This window comes from Chlorocebus sabaeus, chromosome 6 (assembly GCF_047675955.1).
Source record: "Chlorocebus sabaeus isolate Y175 chromosome 6, mChlSab1.0.hap1, whole genome shotgun sequence".
NCBI lineage: Eukaryota > Metazoa > Chordata > Mammalia > Primates > Cercopithecidae > Chlorocebus > Chlorocebus sabaeus.
The window spans coordinates 8,328,324-8,347,012 of record NC_132909.1 but is presented as its reverse complement, the minus strand read 5'-3'; the positions used below and the strand labels follow the sequence as shown (position 1 = coordinate 8,347,012).

Here is an 18,689-nt window from a genome sequence, read left to right as displayed (position 1 = left end):
CAAGGGAGCCAGACTGTGACTTGGGGCAGCTGCCTCCCCTGAGCCTCAGTTTTCTCATCTGTATAGTGGTGTTGTGAGGACTGAACAAGACACAGGTGGAGCACTTAGCACAGTCTCTGGCAGGGAGCCAGCTGCTCACAGGGAGGCGGGGCCGGCCCCCACCTGATCAGCATCCTCCCAGCTCAGGGCACCTGCGTGCCATGTGCCTGCCTTGGAATTGCTCCCAGAGCAGGATCTGCGTTCCCCATTGAGTTGGCTTCTCTTTTCAGCAGCCCCGTGAAGCTGGGGTGATCTCATCCACTCTCCCGAGAGGGAAACTGAGGCACAGAGCAGCAAGGGCCGAAGGGTGAGTCAGGGCTGCGCTGGCTTCTGCCAGTTTCATCACCCAGAACTGAGGCCTAGCCAGGAGAGGTGACAGTGCCCAGGGGCACCAGGCAGGCAGGCTTTGCAGGCTCTAGGGTGGCCGCAGAGCCTCTTTACCAAGGCCCCCTCCAGCCCCATGTAGAGGGGAGCCTGAGGCCTGGAAGGAGAAGGGCCATTTGCCCAAACCGTTCATAGGCAAGGCAGGGACCTGGGTTCTGGCCAGTCTTTGTGTTTCCTACTCTGTGACCTTTGTGCCTCTCCCAGCCTGCGTCTTGGTCTACAAAATGGGGGCAGCCATCAGCCACCAGGTCCCTGGGCAGAGGTGAGGAGGTGTCAGCTGCCCCCTGCAGTGCTTGGTCCTCATGCATTGAGCACCTGAGTTGTGCATAGCTGCACAGATGGGTAAACTGAGACCCTGAGCAGGAATAACAACCAGCTTGGGTCAGAGGGCACCCAACACCAGACGCACACAAGAGGTGATCATAGCAGGAACCAGTTTATTGGTTGAGGTGGTGGGGGGGTGGGGAGGTTAGAGGCCACACCATGAGGAGTGAGGGCTCAGGTCTCCCCAGGGCCCTGGAAATCCATATCCTCCACCAGGTCCTGCAGGTAGGCCTTGTACTGGTCAGAGGTGAGGGAGAGTGGGTGGCTGTTGGAAATGTGCAGGTCCACAGTGTTCTCCAGGGAGGAGGCACCCCCTACCCGGGCGATTTCTACCAAGGCCCTGAGGCACGTGGGCACAACCTGCGGGGGAAGTGGGGACAGGAGTCAGGGAAAACACCCGGCCAGTGTCCACCAAGGTAGGAGTCAGGGCTGGGAGAACTACAACTCCCTGCAGCCCCTGCTGTAACCCAGGATGAAACACACATACACACACACACAACTTCCTGCAGCCTCTGCTGTAACCCAGGATGAAACACACACACACACACACACACACACACTACAACTTCCTGCAACCTCCGCTGTAACCCAGGATGAAACACACACACACACACACACACCCCTTCCTGCAGCCTCTGCTGTAACCCAGGATGAAACACACACACACACACACACACTACAACTTCCTGCAGCCTCTGCTGTAACCCAGGATGAAACACACACACACACACACACACACAACTTCCTGCAGCCTCTGCTGTAACCCAGGATGAAACACACACACACACAACTTCCTGCAGCCTCTGCTGTAACCCAGGATGAAACACACACACACACACACACAACTTCCTGCAACCCCCGCTGTAACCCAGGACACACACACACACACACACACACACACACACACACTCTACAACTTCCTGCAGCCTCTGCTGTAACCCAGGATGAAACACACACACACACACACACACACACACACACACACACACACAACTTCCTGCAGCCTCTGCTGTAACCCAGTATGAACTATAGGCCCAGGGCTGCTGGGAGTTGTAGATTTCCCTCTACACACACACACACACTCTCTCATATGAGGCTAGAGTATTCCCAGATGTCAGGGCTGAGCAGTCTGTGATCTCAACTCGTGGGAGCCACAGCCATGGCCTCACAATGGCAGCTAAAACTTGAAGTCCACCAGCTTCAACATGGTTTAGAGCAGGGGTCCCCAACCCCCCACGGCCTGTTAGGGATCAGGTTGCCCAGCAGGATGTGAGCAGCGGGTGAGGGAATATTACTGCCTGAGCTCTGCCTTCTGTCAGATCAGCGGCAGCATTAGATTCTCAGAGGAGCACGAACTCCTCGTGAACTGCACACTCGAGGGATCTAGGCAGCTCCTTAGGAGAACCTAATGCCTGATGATCTGCAGCGGAGCAGTTTCATCCCCAAACCACCCGCTCCCTGTCCATGGAAAAATTATCTTTCGTGAGACTGGTCCCTGGTGCCGAACAGCTTGGGGACCACTGGTTTAGAGTTCAAAACAGGTTCTGCAGGTGAGGCCATGGGAAGGAGCTCCCGGGGATGAAAAACTGGTTATTGCAGAGATCTTGGAAGTTGCAGTTTTTTAGAGGGCCCTCTGGGAGTTGGAGTTCCTGGGACCAACCTCTTCCCTCTGTAAGGCCACCCCTCTCAGCCCCAGGGACTCAGGTCTGCAGGCACCTTGACCATCACGAGCCTCTTGGTCCATGGCTGGTCCTGGGGCCATGACTCCCCCACACAGAACCAGAGGGCATAGCGTGGTGAGCGTCCACTTCCTTCCGTGAAGGTGATCAGATCTGGGGGTCCAGGAGTCTAGTCAGGGATGAGAAGAGGACCCTCTACCCCCCCTTCCCCGTAAACTTGAATGATAATCCCCACCATCTCCCCTGACCTCAGGCCCTCTGCTGCCTCGCCCAGAGGACTGCTTGTGTGGGGAAAGTCCCCATGATTCTGTTTGTATACTTCCTCCTCCTTCCCTCCCTCCCTCCCATCATGGTGGGGTTGTTGGAAGGCCCCCCCTGCAAGCCCCCAAGCCTCAGCATTCACAACAGGCCCAGAGTAGGGGGCCCAGGCTTCCAAGGATGCCAGTGAATCTGGAGGAGCAGCTGGTTGGCATTCAGTCCCCGCTGAGGCTGCACTGTCCAACTGCAGCCATGAGTCATGTGAGGTCGTTTCACTTTAAATTGTAATCAATCAAAACGAAGCGTGTCCTGGTGGCACTCGCCTCACCTGAGAGCTTGGCCCCTGTGGCTAGTGGCTGCTGCACCGGACAGTGCAGGTGACTGTCATTTCCATCATGGCAGAAAGTGCCACCGCACAGCGAAACCCTAAGGGACACAGCTTTCCTGCTATTGGTCTGTCCACCATCATTAGTTACGATAATGATGACAGCGACAGCTAATTCCCCGAGCATGCTGTGTACTGGGCCTGTGTCTCACCCCAGTGCTGGCAGGCAGGTAGAGAGAGGAGACCGTCCTCGGATTCCACGGGCTCAGGGCAAAGTCCTTTGCCTCGGGTTATACAGTGGGCCAAGGGCAGCCAGGGTCTGAATTCAGTCCTAATCCTGAGTTTTTTTTGTTGTTGTTGTTGTTTGAGACAGAGTCTGGCTCTGTCACCAGGCTAGAGTGTAGTGGTGCGATCTCGGCTCACTTTAACCTCTGCCTCCCTGGTTCAAGTGATTCTCCTGCCTCAGCCTCCCGAGTAGCTGGGCTTACAGGCGTGTGCCACCATGCCTGACTATTTGTTTGTATCTTTAGTAGAGATGGGGTTTCACTATGTTGGCCAGGCTGGTCTCAAACTCCTGACCACGTCATCTGCCCGCCTCGGCCTCCCAAAGTGCTGGGATTACAGCGTGAGCCACCGTGCCCAGCCAATCCTGAGTTCCTAACCACTGTGCAGTCTGCTTTCTACTGGGCAGGGCGAAGCCCCCATCTCACTCACCTACAATGAAGGGCCCCAGGTCGAACACGCCTCCTTCCTTGTCCTTGGGGACCTCGCCGTCAGGCCCATGCCCGCTGTTGAGCAGCTCCTCGCTCACTGCCCAGTATGTGTGGCAGTGCCCTAGCCGCTGGGCCCAGAGCCGCTGCCCGGCCCGCCGCAGAGCCAGTCCCCCACCCAGGGAGCTCAGCACGTGCCTCACGTAGCTCATCACTCCCCTGTCTGTCAGGGACATGCCAGGGTCTGGCAGTGTGATTGGCCATCCAGGCAGCGTCCTGTCTCCCACTTCGGACCCCACCAGTCGCAGGCCCTCCGGGCAGGAGATGGTCTGCTGGAAGACTTGGCGGCCCCGGTAGAAGGCTGTCACCTCGAACTCCCACTCTGAGCAGTGGCAGCAGCCGTGTGAAGGGGAGAGAGATTGAGAGTCAGGGGCTGCCACCCAGACCTCAGCCCTCCCAGCCTGCAGCTGACACTCACCTTCCCCCGGCACCAACAGCCGCTTCAGTGGGTTCTCAGAGGGCTCCAGGTTTGGAAAGGGACTGGGACTGTCCAAGCTGGGGCTCCGCAGGGGCTGAGGGGCTACAGCCAGGCTTGGGGGTCCTGGATCTGGCAGTGGGGCCAACACCATGTTACCCAGTAACTCATCCAGAATGTTTTCCTGGAGGGAAACAAAGAAAGAGAATCAGGCATTTCCATAATCTTTTCTGGAGACTTCATATGGACCAGGTCTGTTCTCAGCAATGCAGGGAGGTCAGGCTTGAGCTCTGCCTTCAAGGGGCTTCCAGCCTGGGGACAGAGCCAGCCATGGCATCAACAGCCAAACACTCGAATGAACGCCAGGTGCTACCATTCCAACCCAAGGATCTGGCTCTATGCAGGTAAGACCTGGGCGGGGCAGGCTGGGTAGAATTTCAGAGGGGATGCTCCCCCAGCTCAGGCCTCAGCAGGATCAAGGTGAGGGAGTTTTCAGTTCCCAAGAGGCTGACAGTCCCCTGCCGAAGTTCATGAAATCCTGGGAAGGTGTGCTAGGGCCTTGAATGCAGGGTGAAAACTCGGAATTTTCTCCTGAGGAGGCTGGAGCAGGAACAGACAGGGCCAGCACTGGCTCAGGTAAGGGGCAGGCTGGAGGCAGGGAAGCGGGGGGATGGTCCACAGGGAGGACGAGGCCCATGGGGACACGACAGAGACTGAGGGGCATGAAGGTTGGGCACATTCTCACCTGGGTATCAGAAGTACTGCCTCCGCCATTGGTGTCCGGAGAGGTGTCTGGCTGGGAAAAATCCCCAACTCCTGTTGAGAAAGGTGGTGAGGGGAGTAGGGGTGCCAGGAACCCTTGGGACCCCAGCCTCCCACATGAACCCCGATCTGGCAGACCTGAGTTCACAAACTCGTAGATCTTATGTGGGTCGTGAGGGTCCTTGCTCCGGTCCTCTGCTAAACACAACCCATCTTTGCGGTTGAGGGCAGAACGGAAATTCCTCTTCCAGGTTGGCAGGTCTGGCGTATCCCTCCCGGGAACGTATGCACCAGTGGCCTCAGCCCAGGCCTGGGGCAACAGTGGTGTCAGGATAGTGGGGGAGGACGACTTAGATCCTGCTCCTGGGGCCCTAACCCTGTCTCCTGAATCCTAACACCACCCTCTTTCCCTGGCAAGTTCTAAGTCTGCAAGGTCCATCCCCAAATCCCCCTGTCCTATCTACCTCCATCCCCCACCTCGAGTTTTTAAAAGCCTTTTTTTCTTTTTGAGATGGAGTTTCACTCTTGTCACCCAGGCTGGAATGCAATGGCGCAATCTCAGCTCACTGCAACTTCCGCCTCCCTGGTTCAAGCAATTCTCCTTTCTCAGCCTCCTGAGTAGCTGGCATTACAGGCGGGCACCACCGCACCTGGCTAATTTTTGTATTTTTAGTAGATAATTTTGCATTTTCACCAATAATTTTGTATTTTCACCATGTTGGCCAGGCTGGTCTCAAACTCCTGACCTCAGGTGATAGCCTGCCTCGGCCTCCCAAAGTGCTGGGATTACAGGTGTGAAGCACGGCGCCCGGCCCAAAAACCTCTCCTTTCTAAGCCAGGCTTCCAAGTCCAACTTGGTGTCTAACCCCGTGCACCACCTGCCCCGCGACACCCTGTGATAACCCCGCCCCTCACACTGTTTACCACCTCTGGCATATACTAATTCAGTGGTTAGGAACCCCAGATTTGGGGCTCCAGGTCTCACCTCTGATGTTTCAAAAACCATCCCCCAGTATCTATCCTACAACCAAGAGCCCCGGCCCCTAGAGAGCCCCAAAACCCCAGGATTCATTTCCTTTGCGTACTAACCGACTTTCCCGGTTTTATTGCCGTAACCCGGCAGCTCCAACCCTGCTTGCGCCCCACCATCAGTCAGCTGATCCGGCTAGCCCCGCCCCTCCCGTTCTAGCCCCACCCACCAACGTTGGCACGAGCCAGCCCCTCGCGCTCTACCTCCGCCGTCTCAGCCCGGCCCGCTAGGAGTCCTTTCTGCCCCGCGCGCAGCTCAGGGTTTCCAGCGTCCCCGGTCGTCTCACGCACCTGGAAGATTCTGAAATCCTCCTCCTGTGCATCCTGCCGTAGGCCGTGCTTCCAAGGGATGCGGAAGCGCGTGCGGCTCTCGTTCACCCAGGCCACGCCCTCCAGTTGCCCCAGGTCCAGCTGCGACACCAGCCAGGGCAGGATCCGTGGCTTTGGGGTTCCCATGGTCCGGCCTGCGCGTATAGGGCATTTCCTGGGCGCGACCGGCCTCCCCCGGACCCACCTGGCCTGGAGTTTCCGCACCCAGAACCCTTCCTCTCACGGGCCACGGCACAGGTCCTTCACCCATATTTTCGGGGATACAAACAGGAAACCTCCTCTTCCCATCCTCCCATCTTCCCGAGAGGCTCCTTAATCCGCTAGGGTTCCTTCCCATATCCATGGCATACCCTTCCCCAGTGTCTTCAGTGCAGACCCTCCACACTCTCAATTCCGCCAGTATAGACCTCCTCTCTCCCCGACATCATCGAAAGCAAGTATCCCCACTTTCAGGGTAGCATCCTCTTTCCCTAGTTATTTCAGTGCAGAATCGATTCACGCGTAAGCCTCTATCTCCTGCACTTACCCCAGTGTAGATCCCCTTCCACAGTCCCCCTACAGAAGATCCCCCGAAACATTTCCAACACAGAACTTCCATCCAATTCCCCCTCGACTGCCAGCCCCCTCCTCCAGGACAGAGCACGCCTCAGGTTTCGGGAGTGAACTACACCCATGTACGGAGTCCATCCTTCCCTCTCTAGAACCCCTCAGTGTAGACGCCTCCTGTTTTCCTCTTTCCTCCCTACTTTTTCTGCAGTCGACCTCCAGCGTCGGCCACTGTAGGTCCTTCCTTGCTCCACTTTCCCCAGAGTACACAGCCTGCCTTTCCACTCTCCGTGCAGACCCATCCTGTTTCCCGCTCCTCGCTCTTGCACGCCACTAACGCTCTCCCAGGCTCTTCCGCGTTACCTACGATGGAAGGTCGGGACGTGCGGCGAGCTGGAGCCCACCCCTGTTTTGGGGCTCCGGATAGCTCTCAAACTCGAGGCTGCGCACCCCCTTTCTCGTCAGCTGAACTCTAGACCGCTGAGGCTTTCTTTTCGATCGACTTATTGAAATAAAACCAACTTTATCATTCTTTGGGTAATACACCCAGGAGCCGAACGGACGGCCCGCTGGGCTCGGGGCTGTCCCCGCCCCTATGCCCTTTTTTGGGTTTCCGGCCAGAGGCATGCTGGGAGCGTCACATGCAAATTGAGCGTGCACCCACCGTTCCGCCCTTTCTTCGTTGGGCCAGTTACCAACCCGGCCCAGTGCGCAGGCGCGGGAAAGTTGACCTAATAAAGTTTGTACAAGTTGAGTGGAGGCGGCGGCAGGTTGAGTGGAGGAGGCGGCGGTGAGGCCCCGGACCAGGTCAGCGGGGTGTTGACGAGGGGTGGGGTAAGGAGGGAAGAGGAGCGGGCCAGGATCCAGTAGTGGGCACCCCAGTCCCGCTTCTCCGACATCCAAGGGTCCAGGGTCCTCTAGATTCCAGCAGGAGTCGGAGATTTGGAACTACACCTCACAGCAGGCTGCGCGGCGAAGAAGCGCGGACCGAGGGGAAGATTTGCCCTGAAGCCTCCTGGGATTGGTAGTTCCCGATGCTTTAAGGGTTTCAGTAGTTTGGCGTATGCCTCTTATAGAATCCAGGAGTTGGGGCGCTAAGCCCCTTCTTCCTGGGAGACCTAAGGGTCTGGGGCTCCAGTTCCTTTCTCTCTAAGACTCAGGAGTCTAGGACCCCAGCTCCCTCCTCCTTTAGACCCACGAATCTGGGCACCCAGCGCCCCCACCTTTCCTTGGATCAAAGAGTCTTTCCTGACCCCTTTCGTCTGAGGACTCAAGAGTCTAGGCCCCTAGACCGACACTCTCCAAAGGACCCAGGAGTCCAGGCCTTCCTTGGGACTCACAAGTCCTGGTCCCCAACCAAGCCTCCACTTCTTGCTAACCCCTTGGAGTCCAGTCCCTAGCCCCCTCTCTCACAGGTGCCTCCATGGCAGGCTCTGAAGAGCTGGGGCTCCGGGAAGACACGCTGAGGGTCCTAGCTGCCTTCCTTAGGCGTGGTGAGGCTGCCGGGTCTCCTGTTCCAACTCCACTCAGGTAAGAGGAGTTGCCCTTCTCCCCCAGGGGCCAGCATTTGAGGCTCCCTCCTAACTCTTGCTCCTGGTCTCAGTCTGTCTCCTCTCTTTATATCTGGCTGTATTCTCTGTTTTGGAGAGAGGTCCTCAGCGGGGGAGGGAGGGAGTTGGGAAAAGAGCCTGCTTGCAGGGGATCTTTGGTGGGGTCACTCTCTGAAGTCCTCTTCCCCAGAAGCCCTGCCCAAGAAGAGCCAACAGACTTCCTGAGCCGCCTTCGAAGATGTCTTCCCTGCTCCCTGGGGCGAGGAGCAGCACCCCCTGAGTCCCCTCGGCCTTGCTCTCTGCCCATCCACCCCTGCTATGGTAAGAGATTTCCATGATCATCTATGAAACTGGCAGAACACGGGATAAGGTGCTAGTTTAAGATCACTCAGGGTGTGGCTGTGTGGAGTCTCTAGCATCAGCCTTCAGGATGGAACCGTCCTGTCATCTCCTCTCCCCAATTAGATTTCTATCTGTCAATGCTGTGGGTTGGCTTTCAGAGAGCATTTGGTCCATCTGGTTGTTGTCTCTTTCCTTCCATAACTACTTCCCTGCCCCTAGGACTTTTGTAGCCAGGAATACCCCTGATAGAGGGGTAGGAGGGCTGGCTTTCAATTACATCTCCCTGGCTGTTTTAGTTGCATGACTCTGGGGAAAATGCTTTCTCTTCCTTGCTCCCCTGTTTTTCCAATAGCAGAGTAGGAATTGGGGAGGAGATCATTGGACTTGATCAAGGTGACCCACAAGTTTCCCCGTAGGTGTGAACCTGGACAGACTAGTAATGGCTGCTGCGAGTGCTAGCTTGAAAAGGGGTTCACAGCTGGGGAGAGGAAGTGCTTTGATCAATTGGTGATGTCTGAAGTGGGTGAGGGAAGGGGGATACTAACAGTAGTGTCTTGTGTTTGTCTTCCTTGGATGAGATCATCTTCGAGGTCTAGTTCAGCTCTGACAGTCTTTTGGAGACAGAGCTCTGTCACCCAGGCTGGAGTGCAGGGTTGCAGTCTCGACTCACTGCAATTCCCACCTCCTGGGTTCAAGTGATTCTCGTGCCTCAGCCTTCCGAGAGGCTGGGCTTGCAGATGCACTCCAGCATACCAGCTAATTTTTGTACTTTTAGTAGACACGGGGTTTCTCTATGTTGGCCAGGCTGGCCTCAAACTCCTGGCCTCAAGTGACCCTCCCGTGTCGGCCTCCAAAGTGCTGGGATTACAGATGTGAGCCACCGCACCCGGCCAGCTCTGACATTCTAAGTGCAGTTTGAGGATCTGATAAAATGAAAAGTTTACCAAGTTTTCTCATTGGGACTCAGCTTACCCCATTATAAAATGGGAATCATTGCCACCTGCCAAGGTAGTTGGGGGAAGGAGAGAATCCGTAAGTTTCCAATGTCCTGGAAACCTGTCATTAACTCTTTTCACCCCAGGCCCAGCTACTCCAGACTTCTATGCCTTGGTGGCTCAGCGGCTGGAACAGCTGGTCCAAGAGCAACTGAAATCTCCACCTAGCCCAGGTGAGGCACAGAGGAGCCCCAGAAAAGGAGGGGAGTAGGAGGATAGGGTTCTGCCCCCAGCCAAATTCTCTTCTGCCTCCAGAATTACAGGGTCCCCCACTCACAGAGAAGGAAGCCATACTGCGGAGGCTGGTGGCCCTGCTGGAGGAGGAGGCAGAAGTCATTAACCAGAAGGTGATGGGCGTCTGTCCCACCCCTTGGCAAGGACAAGAGTTGCGGAATGGTGGGGCACTGGGATCAGAAGCTGGATCTGTATTTTCTTTGGATGGTCAGGTGGAAAGAGGCTGGGACAAGGTTTCAATGAAGGGTTGAGGCCGGGCGTGGTGGCCCATCCCTGTAATCCCACCACTTTGGGAGGCCTAGGTGGGCGGATGACTTGAGGTCAGGAGTTCGAGACCAGCCTGGCCAACACGGTGAAACCCCATCTCTACTAAAAATACAAAAATTAGCCAGGTGCGGTGGCGCATGCCTGTAATCCCAGCTACTTGGAAGGCTGAGGCGGGAGAATCGCTTGAGCCCAGGAGGCGGAGGTTGCAGTGAGCAAAGATTGCGCCACTGCACCCCAGCATGGGTGACGGAGAGAGACTTTTTTTTTTTTTTTTTTTTTTTTTGAGACGGAGTCTCGCTCTGTCACCCAGGCTGGAGTGCAGCGGCCGATCTCAGCTCACTGCAAGCTCCGCCTCCCGGGTTTACGCCATTCTCCTGCCTCAGCCTCCCGAGTAGCTGGGACTATAGGCGCCACCACCTCGCCCGGCTAGTTTTTTTGTATTTTTAGTAGAGACGGGGTTTCACCGTGTCAGCCAGGATGGTCTCGATCTCCTGACCTTGTGATCCGCCCGCCTCGGCCTCCCAAAGTGCTGGGATTACAGGCGTGAGCCACCGCGCCCGGCCTTTTTTTTTTTTTTTTTGATACAGAGTTTTGTTCTTGTTGCCTAGGCTAGAGTGCAGTGACACAATCTCAGCTCACCGCAACCTGCGCCTCCTGGGTTCAAGCGATTCTCCTGCCTCAGCCTCCCAAGTAGCTCCCAATAGCTGGGATTACAGTCATATGCCACCACGCCTGGCTAGTTTTGTATTTTTAGTAGAGACGGGGTTTCTCCATGTTGGCCAGGCTGGTCTCGAACTCCTGACCTCGGGTAATCCGCCCACCTCTGCCTCCCAAAGTGCTGGGATTACAGGCGTGAGCCACTGCGCCCGGCCGACTCTGTCTTAAAAAAAAAAAAAAGAATGGTTGAATGACTGGAGTATGGTTAGGGTAGTACTGTACTGTAAATTAGTGGTTTTACTTGATTGTTAGAGGGGTGTGGCCTAAATTCAGAAGATGTGGCCATCAAAAACATCTAGAAGAGATTGACCAGGTTGGGGAAGTAAGGGAATGAATGTGGGGATGGGGGGAGTGTCTAAAATCTTACTGAGCATAGAAGGGGCCTGGCTTACAATGTAGGGGAAAATGTACTAACAGAGGAGGCCTGGCTTGTGGCTGTGTCCTGGAATCTGATTGGCTCAGGAGCTTGGGCAAGGTACATGGTCCTCTAATACTAATTGAATGGTAGAGGGCAAGATTGTTGTAGACACTAGGCCCCTGGGAAAGGCTACCGGGGGTGTGGCTAGATTAACTCCGTTACAATAGAGATTGGGCCTGATTGGCTCTTGAGGCAAGGGCAGGGGCGTGGCTTAGCGACAGGCGTTCTAGGCCCGTATGTCGGGAGTGGGGGTAGTTTGGCAGAGACCCTAGAGTCCGGCTTGATTGGCTAATATGGATGAGGGGTGGCCTAGAACTTTAGCATCTAGAAAGATCCTGAACCGGGAAGTCACGCCTCCCAGCCCCCAGTTGGTTGGCCCCGGGGGCGCTGCTGACGCAGACCCTGCCTCTTCCACCCTACAGCTGGCCTCGGACCCCGTCCTGCGCAGCAAGCTGGTGCGCCTGTCCTCCGGCTCTTTCGCCCGCCTGGTGGAGCTGTTCTGTAGCCGGGAGGACAACTCTCGCCCAAGCCGAGCATGCCCCGGGCCTCCGCCTCCTTCCCCGGAGCCCCTGGCCCGCCTGGCCCTGGCCATGGAGCTGAGCCGGCGCGTGGCCGGGCTGGGGGGCACCCTGGCCGGACTCAGCGTGGAGCACGTGCACAGCTTCACGCCCTGGATCCAGGCCCATGGGGGCTGGGTGAGCCGTTGAAGCCTCTCTCTGTGGGCCTCACTTTACCCAACTGTCTTGTGATAGAGGTTCTTAGGTTCCCCTCAGACCTCAGGTATTCTCCCAGCTCCACTGCGTTCGTTCTGTGTTGAGCCCTTGCTGTATGCCAGGACTGCAGTGATGAGTGCGGATGCTATGCCTGGCGTCAGCGACTGGGTACACTAATACTGTGAGCGTGAAACCAGTGACAGATTACTCAGGGAGAGGCCGGGCGAGGTGGCTCATGCCTGTAATCCCAGAACTTTTGGAGGCCGAAGCAGGAGAATCATTTGAGGCCAGGAGTTCAAGACCAGCCTGGACAACATAGTAAGACCCCATCTCTACAAAAATTGAAAGTAATTAGCCAGGGTCAGGTGTTTTGGCTCACGCCTGTAATCCCAGCACTTTGGGAGGCTGAAGCAGGTGGATCACCTGAGGTCAGGAGTTTGAGACCCGCCTGGCCAGTGTGGTGAAACCCCGTCTCTACTAAAAAAGTACATAAATTAGCTGGGCTTTGTGGCAGGTCTCTGTAATCCCAGCTACTCGGGAGATTGAGGCATGAGAATCGCTTGAACCTAGGAGGCAGAGATTGCAGTGAGCTGAGATCGCGCCACTGCACTCCATCCTGGGTGACAGAGTGAGACTGTGTCTCAACAAAATAATAAAAATGGGGTGCGGTGGCTCACGCCTGTAATCCCAGCACTTTGGGAGGCTGAGGTGGGTGGATCACTCGAGGTCAGGAGTTTAAGACCAGCCTGACCATGGTGACACTCAGTCTGTACTACAAATACAAAATTGGTCAGGCGTGCTGGTGCACACCTGTAATCCCAGCTACTTGGGAGGCTGAGGAAGGAGAATTGCTTGAACCTGGGAGGCAAAGGTTGTAGTGAGCCGAGATTGCGCCGTTGCACTCCAGCCTGGGTAACTCTCTCTCAACTCTTGAGACAGAGTGGAACTCTGTCTCAAAAAATAAATAAAAATTTAAAAAATTAATAATAAATGAGCAAGGTATGGGAGCTCACACATTTACTCCGAGCTACTCGGGAGGCAGAGGAGCCAGGAGGATCACTTGAGCCCAGGAGTTCAAGGTTGTGGTGAGCTATGATTGCGCCACTGTACTCTAGTGTGGGTGACAGAGTGAGACCCTGCCTCAAAAAATAAAGTAGGGAGAGTAGTCATGCTACCTCAGAGGGTCGCTCTGAGGGTTAAAATGGGGTCAATCTGGTAAGCTGTCTGTGCACTGCCTGGCATGCGGGCATTTGTTGATGTGGTTATATGTGTCTACTCGCTGCCATTCCAACAACGCCTGCCAGGATGCCCTTCCGGGGAAGCCCCGCCTCCGTCCTCTGCCCCTTCTGGTGGGGTCTGGTTTCACCCCCAACAAGGCCTTCCCAGGTCCCCATTGCAATCACAGCCACCTCCCCACCCCCCCACCACCGTCCTTCCTGCTTCCTGCTCTACTTTTCCTTCCATAGCAATTTGCGCCTTCTAACAGCTGGTGGAATTGATTTGTTTTGCTTATCTTCTGGTTTATTTTTCTTTCCTGGCACCTCCTGCCTCTAACACATCAGCTTCAGAAGACCCAAAAGCCTTCCCCACTCTTACTTGATCTCCAGTGCCGGCTTCAGAGTTGGATTGGGCTCCAGCGTGCTGGCCCTGTGACTTGGTGACTGTTGCAGTCTCCCTGAGCGACACTTTCCCCCCTGGTCCAGTGAGCACCGTCTCATTTACCTGCCTCGGGGGTCGCTGTGGGTATTCACCGACAGAGGGACACAAGCCTGGCTCTGGATGGAACCGGTTTCCCTGGCAGGAGCTGGTCAAGTGTGTTTGAGGAGCAGGGAGGAGGAGGCCAGTAGGGCTGGAGCAGGGTGAGTGGGCGAGAGCTGAGAGGAGGAGAGGCGCTGGGCCAGCCGGGAACCTGTGGTCACAGTGAGTGACAACTGGGACTTTGACTCCTGGTAAGCCAAGGACTCTGCGCAGCGTAGACAGTCGCTGATTTAGGCGTTAACGGGTGCCCTCTGGCGGCGGACTGGGGACAGACTGCGATCAGACCCAAGTCGGGGCAGTGGAGCGTGCTGGATTTAACTTAGCGGTGGAGCTGACAGATTTGGCTAATGGGCCAGATGTGGGGACAGGCCAAAGGATGCTGGCCTAAGCAGCTGCAGGGCGACATCTAAGTTCCCTGAGAAGATGGGGGACGGATGGGGGCTATGGGGGTGGGGACAGGGGCGATGGGGGTGAGGAGCAGGACTGGAGATGGTCCAGTCTACAGTAAGATCAGAACTCATAGCACATGTTGAGGGGACTGGATATAAGTGTTGGGCTCAGCAAAGAAGCTCATTTATTTTATTTTATTTTTTGAGACGGAGTCTCACTCTGTTGCCCAGACTGGAATGCAGTGGCATGACCTTGGCTCACTGTAACCTCCGCCTCCCGGGTTCAAGTGATTCTCCTGCCTCAGCCTCCTGAGTAGCTGGGGTTACAGGCGCACACCACCATGTCCAGCTAATTTTGTAGTTTTAGCACAGATGGGGTTTTGCCATGTTGGCCGGGCTGGTCTCGAACTCTTGGCCTCAAGTGATCCACCTGCCTCAGCCTCCCACAGTGCTGGAATTACAGGCATGAGCTACCACGCCTGGACAATGTCTTTAAAAAAATGTTTAATAGGATCGATAGCAGGCAAGCTTTCTTGGTGGGCCAGGTCCTCTGCCAGGGATTTCAATGGAATGATCCCATTTAAACCCACTACAACCTCATGGGGCTCTTATTATCCTCATCTTGTGGGGGTGGAGAGGGAAAGTCCCCAGCGTGCAGCGTGTTGGAATCTGGATTTGTACACGAAACCACAGCTCTGAATTGTTCAAATCCCAAGACTCTTCCCCTTCTCTGACTCTGTCCCTCGACTCTTCACTCTCTCTGGGTCTCTGCCTAACCCCACTCCAGTGCCTTTCCTCCTCCTGCTAGGACTCTGTCCCCCTCATCCCTGTGCCCTTCTCTGGGTGTCTGTCACTCTCTGCTCTCTGGCTCCTCGCCTTCCTGTCTCTGATCTCACAGGGCTGATGTGGACGCTGCTGTAGGGGGGGAATACCTGCCCTGCTCACAGGGCTCTGCCACTTTTCCCTTCCAGGAGGGCATCCTGGCCGCTTCACCCGTGGACTTGAACTTGCCATTGGACTGAGCTCTTTCTCAGAAGCTGCTACAAGATGACACCTCATGTCCCTGCCCCCTTTGTGTGCTTTTCCAAGCCTGCCTTTTCCGCTCAGGGCTGTGGGGTGGTGGCCGCCCTACCTGTTTTTGCCAAAAATAAATTGTTTAAAACTTTTTGTATTAAAAATGTTACAAAGTGTTCAACTGTCTGTTCTGACACTCGAGAACTGAAGTTCTAAGTAGAGGAGATTTGGTTCAGAGATTTCTGTGGCTTACACAAATTAAGGAAGGAACCAGTTCATTCTAGAAATATTTATTTGGAGCACCTACAAGAACCTGTCTCCTGGACATGTAACATATTTGAGAGAATATCTGTAAATAGTCCAGCAACTTGCTTTTATTTTTTTTCCTGTTGCACAATCTGGTTATGCTACCTAATGCTGTATGATGGTCATGGAGTCTTTCTAGCGAGTTCCACAGAAAGGTACAGTCTAACTTCACCTGTGTCTAGGACACCACCCTCTTCTTGTTTTTCTCCTCCCATTGCTCCTTTCAAGTCTCTTTTGCTGGTTTCTCATCTACCTAAAGACCAGTGGTTTGTCACACACACACCCCTTTTTTTTTTTGGAGATAGGGTCTTGCTCTGTTGCCTATACTGGAATACAGTGGCACTATCATGGCTCACTGCAGCCTCAACCTCCTGGGCTCAAGTGATCCTCCCACTTCAGCCTCTCTAAGTAGCTAGAACTAAAGGCATGCAACACCACACCTAGCTAATTTTTAAAAAAGAATTTTTGTGGGAGGCCGAGGCAGGTGGATCACTTGAGGTCAGGAGTTCAAGACCAGCCCGGCCAACATGGTGAAACCCCATCTCTACTAAAAATACAAAAATTAACTGGGCATGGTGGTGGGTGCCTGTAATCCCAGCTACTTGGGAGGCTGAGGCACGAGACTCGCTTGAACCCAGGAGGCGGAGGTTGCAGTGAGTTGAGATCACACCACTGTACTCCAGCCTGGGCAACAGAGTGAGACTCTGTCTCAAAAAAAAAAAAAAATTGTAGAAATGCTGTCTCACATTGCCCAAGCTGGTTTCCACCTCCCAGGCTCAAGTGATCCTCCTACCTTGGCATCTCAAAGTACTGGGATCACAGGCATGAGTCACTGTGCCTGAGCGGTTTGTCTCATTAGGGCCATATCCCCCTTCACAGAGTCATGTTTGTAAATAAAGTGAAATGTACAGGATTACAAACCGAACCAATTACAGTCGATCCTCAGTATTTGTAGATTATTTGCAAATTTGCATCCTTGCTAAAATGTATTCATACCCCGAAAACTAAGGCAGTGCTTTTGTGGTGTTTTGGAGAGCAATGCTTACACACAGAGCTGCAATAAGCTGAAGACCTGATGTGCATGGTTCAGCTGGGCTCCTCTTGTTTCAGCTCAAACACTGGAAACAAGTGTCCCTTTCTTGGTTTGCTTAGTGCCACGTTTTTCAATTTTTTCAATTTTTTTTTTTTTTTTAAAGTCTCGCTCTATCGCTCAAGCTGGAGTGCAATGGCATCATCCTGGCTCACTGCAACCTCTGCGTCCTGAGCTCACGCGATTCTCCTGTCTCAGCCTCCCAAGTAGTTGGGATTACAGGCGTGCGCCACCAGTCCTAGCTAATTTTTAAATTTTTATTTATTTTATTATTTTTTGAGATGGAGTCTCTGTCTCCTAGGCTGGAGTGCAGTGGGGCGATCTCGGCTCACTGCAACCTCTGCCGCCCGGGTTCAAGTGATTACTGCCTCAGCTTCCCAAGCAGCTGGGACTACAGGCGCCCGCCACCACGCCCGGCTAATTTTCGTTTTTTTAGTAGAGACGGGGTTTCACCATATTGGCCAGGCTGGTCTGGAACTCCTCACCTTGTGATCCGTCCACCTAGGCCTCCCAAAGTGCTGAGATTACAGGCGTGAGTCACCGCGCCCGGCCTAATTTTTTTTCTTTTTTTTGAGACAAGAGTCTGTCGCCCGGGCTGGAGTGCAGTGGCGCGATCTAGGCTCACTGCAAGCCCCACCTCCTAGGTTCACGTCATCCTCCTGCCTCAGCCTCCCGAGTAGCTGGGACTACAGGCGCACGCCGCCACGCCCGGCTAATGTTTTGTATTTTTAGTAGAGACGGGGTTTCACCATGTTAGCCAGGATGGTCTCGATTTCCTGACCTTGTGATCCGCCCGCCTCGGCCTCCCAAAGTGCTGGAATTACAGGCATAAGACACCGCGCCCGGCCGCCCGGCCTAATTTTTGTATTTTTAATAGAAATGGGCGTTTCACCATGTTGGCCAGACTGGTGTCGAACTCCTGACTTCAAGTGATCCGCCCGCCTCCGCCTCCCAAAGTGCTGGGATTACAGGCGTGAGCCATTGCGCCCGAATCCTATTGGAAATTTTTAAGTCTCAGGCGTTTGCCAGCGGCACGCCAGAGAGTATAGCCTGCGCAGAGGCCCAGAAACCAAAGAGCGAGCTCATTCCGAGATTGGAGAGGAGTGTGAGCGGAGGAAAGCAGAGGGATCAGGAAGAGGAGGGGCAGGACCCACGCATTCGGCCCTTTGCATTCAGTCTTATTCAACTAGGAACTTTTCCTGCAAATCAAGCAAAGCTTCCCGGAGGAAGTGGTGCCTAAGCTGCGCGCTGATTTTCGTTTAGAAGCTGACCAGACAAAGAGAGGTGGGCGGTCCTGGCAGGGGGAGGGACTCGGCAAAAACCAAGTGCCTTGAGAGGGGTTGATGGGTTTTAAAAACTTGGAATGATTATGTCAAAGGCTAGGGATTTAATGTGTTGACTGCGGATTCCTATTCCTCACTTGCTTGGGGACCCCAGCGATGCCATTCCTCTCTCTGGGCCTCTCACTGATTCAGTTTTTCTCCCAGGTTGAGCACAAGCTCCCTTTTTCCTCGAGACTCCCCCCGGGTTGGGAGAATCCACCGAGTGGACTAGGAGTGATCGTTCCTTTGAGCCAATCGTTGGTGCCTGAAGCCCCGCCTTCTTCCCCACCTGTGGGCCAATTGTCGTGTTATCCTTGAGACCGGCCGCTTGGCGAGGGTGAAAGGCCACGTGACGTCACTTCCGGATAAACCAATGGCAGCGATTAAGAGGCGGGTCGTTTTGGTGATGGACAGTTGTTTCAAGACGCCCCTTTAGCGCGGCGCTCCCCGGGAAACTTTGAGGCGGTGCTGGGGGTAAAGGGGCGGGCATTCCTGGTGGATTTTGCCCAATCACCAGTCGCGCTTCTTGCAATGGACGGGCAGTTTTCCCCATCCCGGGTCGACTTGAGGGGGCGGGATTCTGGACGCCAGAGTTGGCAAACCCCTGACCTATGATGGACGTATTCTCCAGCCAATTATCAGACGGTATTGTCAGACGGGCCGCCTCTATTGCCAATGAAATCTTCCAGCGGGGTCGCGGTAGGCGGGCCGTG

General features: G+C 54.8%; 2 protein-coding genes across 19 annotated transcripts; one reads left to right on the top strand and one right to left on the bottom strand.

Moving 5' to 3' along the window:
• Positions 1-840: 840 nt before the first annotated feature.
• IRF3 (interferon regulatory factor 3) lies at positions 841-7,333 on the bottom strand. Of its 13 annotated transcripts, none has more exons than XM_007997586.3 (9): positions 7,225-7,333; positions 6,666-6,785; positions 6,277-6,449; positions 5,095-5,266; positions 4,940-5,010; positions 4,198-4,378; positions 3,724-4,101; positions 2,464-2,579; positions 841-1,107 (listed from the first exon to the last, which is right to left on the bottom strand). In XM_007997586.3, the coding sequence occupies exons 3-9, from the start codon at positions 6,439-6,441 to the stop codon at positions 922-924; spliced, it is 1,269 nt and encodes a 422-aa protein (XP_007995777.2). In that variant the 5' UTR covers positions 6,442-6,449; positions 6,666-6,785; positions 7,225-7,333; the 3' UTR covers positions 841-921. The 13 variants fall into 13 exon arrangements, with proteins under 13 accessions (XP_007995777.2, XP_072872283.1, XP_072872281.1 ...); XM_073016182.1 differs by having other exon boundaries at positions 7,229-7,333; XM_073016180.1 differs by having other exon boundaries at positions 6,190-6,785.
• Positions 7,334-7,560: 227 nt separating this feature from the next.
• On the top strand, positions 7,561-15,434 carry BCL2L12 (BCL2 like 12). 6 transcript variants are annotated; one of them, XM_037991932.2, is made up of 7 exons: positions 7,561-7,668; positions 8,277-8,391; positions 8,605-8,732; positions 9,835-9,921; positions 10,004-10,095; positions 11,807-12,079; positions 15,216-15,434. In XM_037991932.2, the coding sequence occupies exons 2-7, from the start codon at positions 8,285-8,287 to the stop codon at positions 15,264-15,266; spliced, it is 738 nt and encodes a 245-aa protein (XP_037847860.1). In that variant the 5' UTR covers positions 7,561-7,668; positions 8,277-8,284; the 3' UTR covers positions 15,267-15,434. The 6 variants fall into 6 exon arrangements, 5 of the variants coding, with proteins under 5 accessions (XP_037847860.1, XP_007996716.2, XP_072872285.1 ...); XM_007998525.3 differs by having other exon boundaries at positions 8,602-8,732; XM_073016184.1 differs by having other exon boundaries at positions 7,575-7,668; positions 7,766-8,391; positions 8,602-8,732.
• Positions 15,435-18,689: the final 3,255 nt, after the last annotated feature.

Bases quoted from the DNA above. Each gene is read 5' to 3' on its own strand.
- IRF3 (XM_073016180.1), bottom strand. From the start codon at position 6,441: ATGGGAACCCCAAAGCCACGGATCCTGCCCTGGCTGGTGTCGCAGCTG. The intron at 5,267-6,189 runs GTAGAGCGCGAG...CTGTTGCCCCAG, and splicing joins GCCGGGCTGAGACGGCGGAG to GCCTGGGCTGAGGCCACTGG. The intron at 2,580-3,723 runs GTGAGTGAGATG...CTGGACCCCCAG, and splicing joins CCTGGGGCCCTTCATTGTAG to ATCTGATCACCTTCACGGAA.
- BCL2L12 (XM_007998525.3), top strand. From the start codon at position 8,285: ATGGCAGGCTCTGAAGAGCTGGGGCTCCGGGAAGACACGCTGAGGGTC. The intron at 8,733-9,834 runs GTAAGAGATTTC...TTTTCACCCCAG, and splicing joins GCCCATCCACCCCTGCTATG to GCCCAGCTACTCCAGACTTC. The intron at 10,096-11,806 runs GTGATGGGCGTC...TCCACCCTACAG, and splicing joins CAGAAGTCATTAACCAGAAG to CTGGCCTCGGACCCCGTCCT.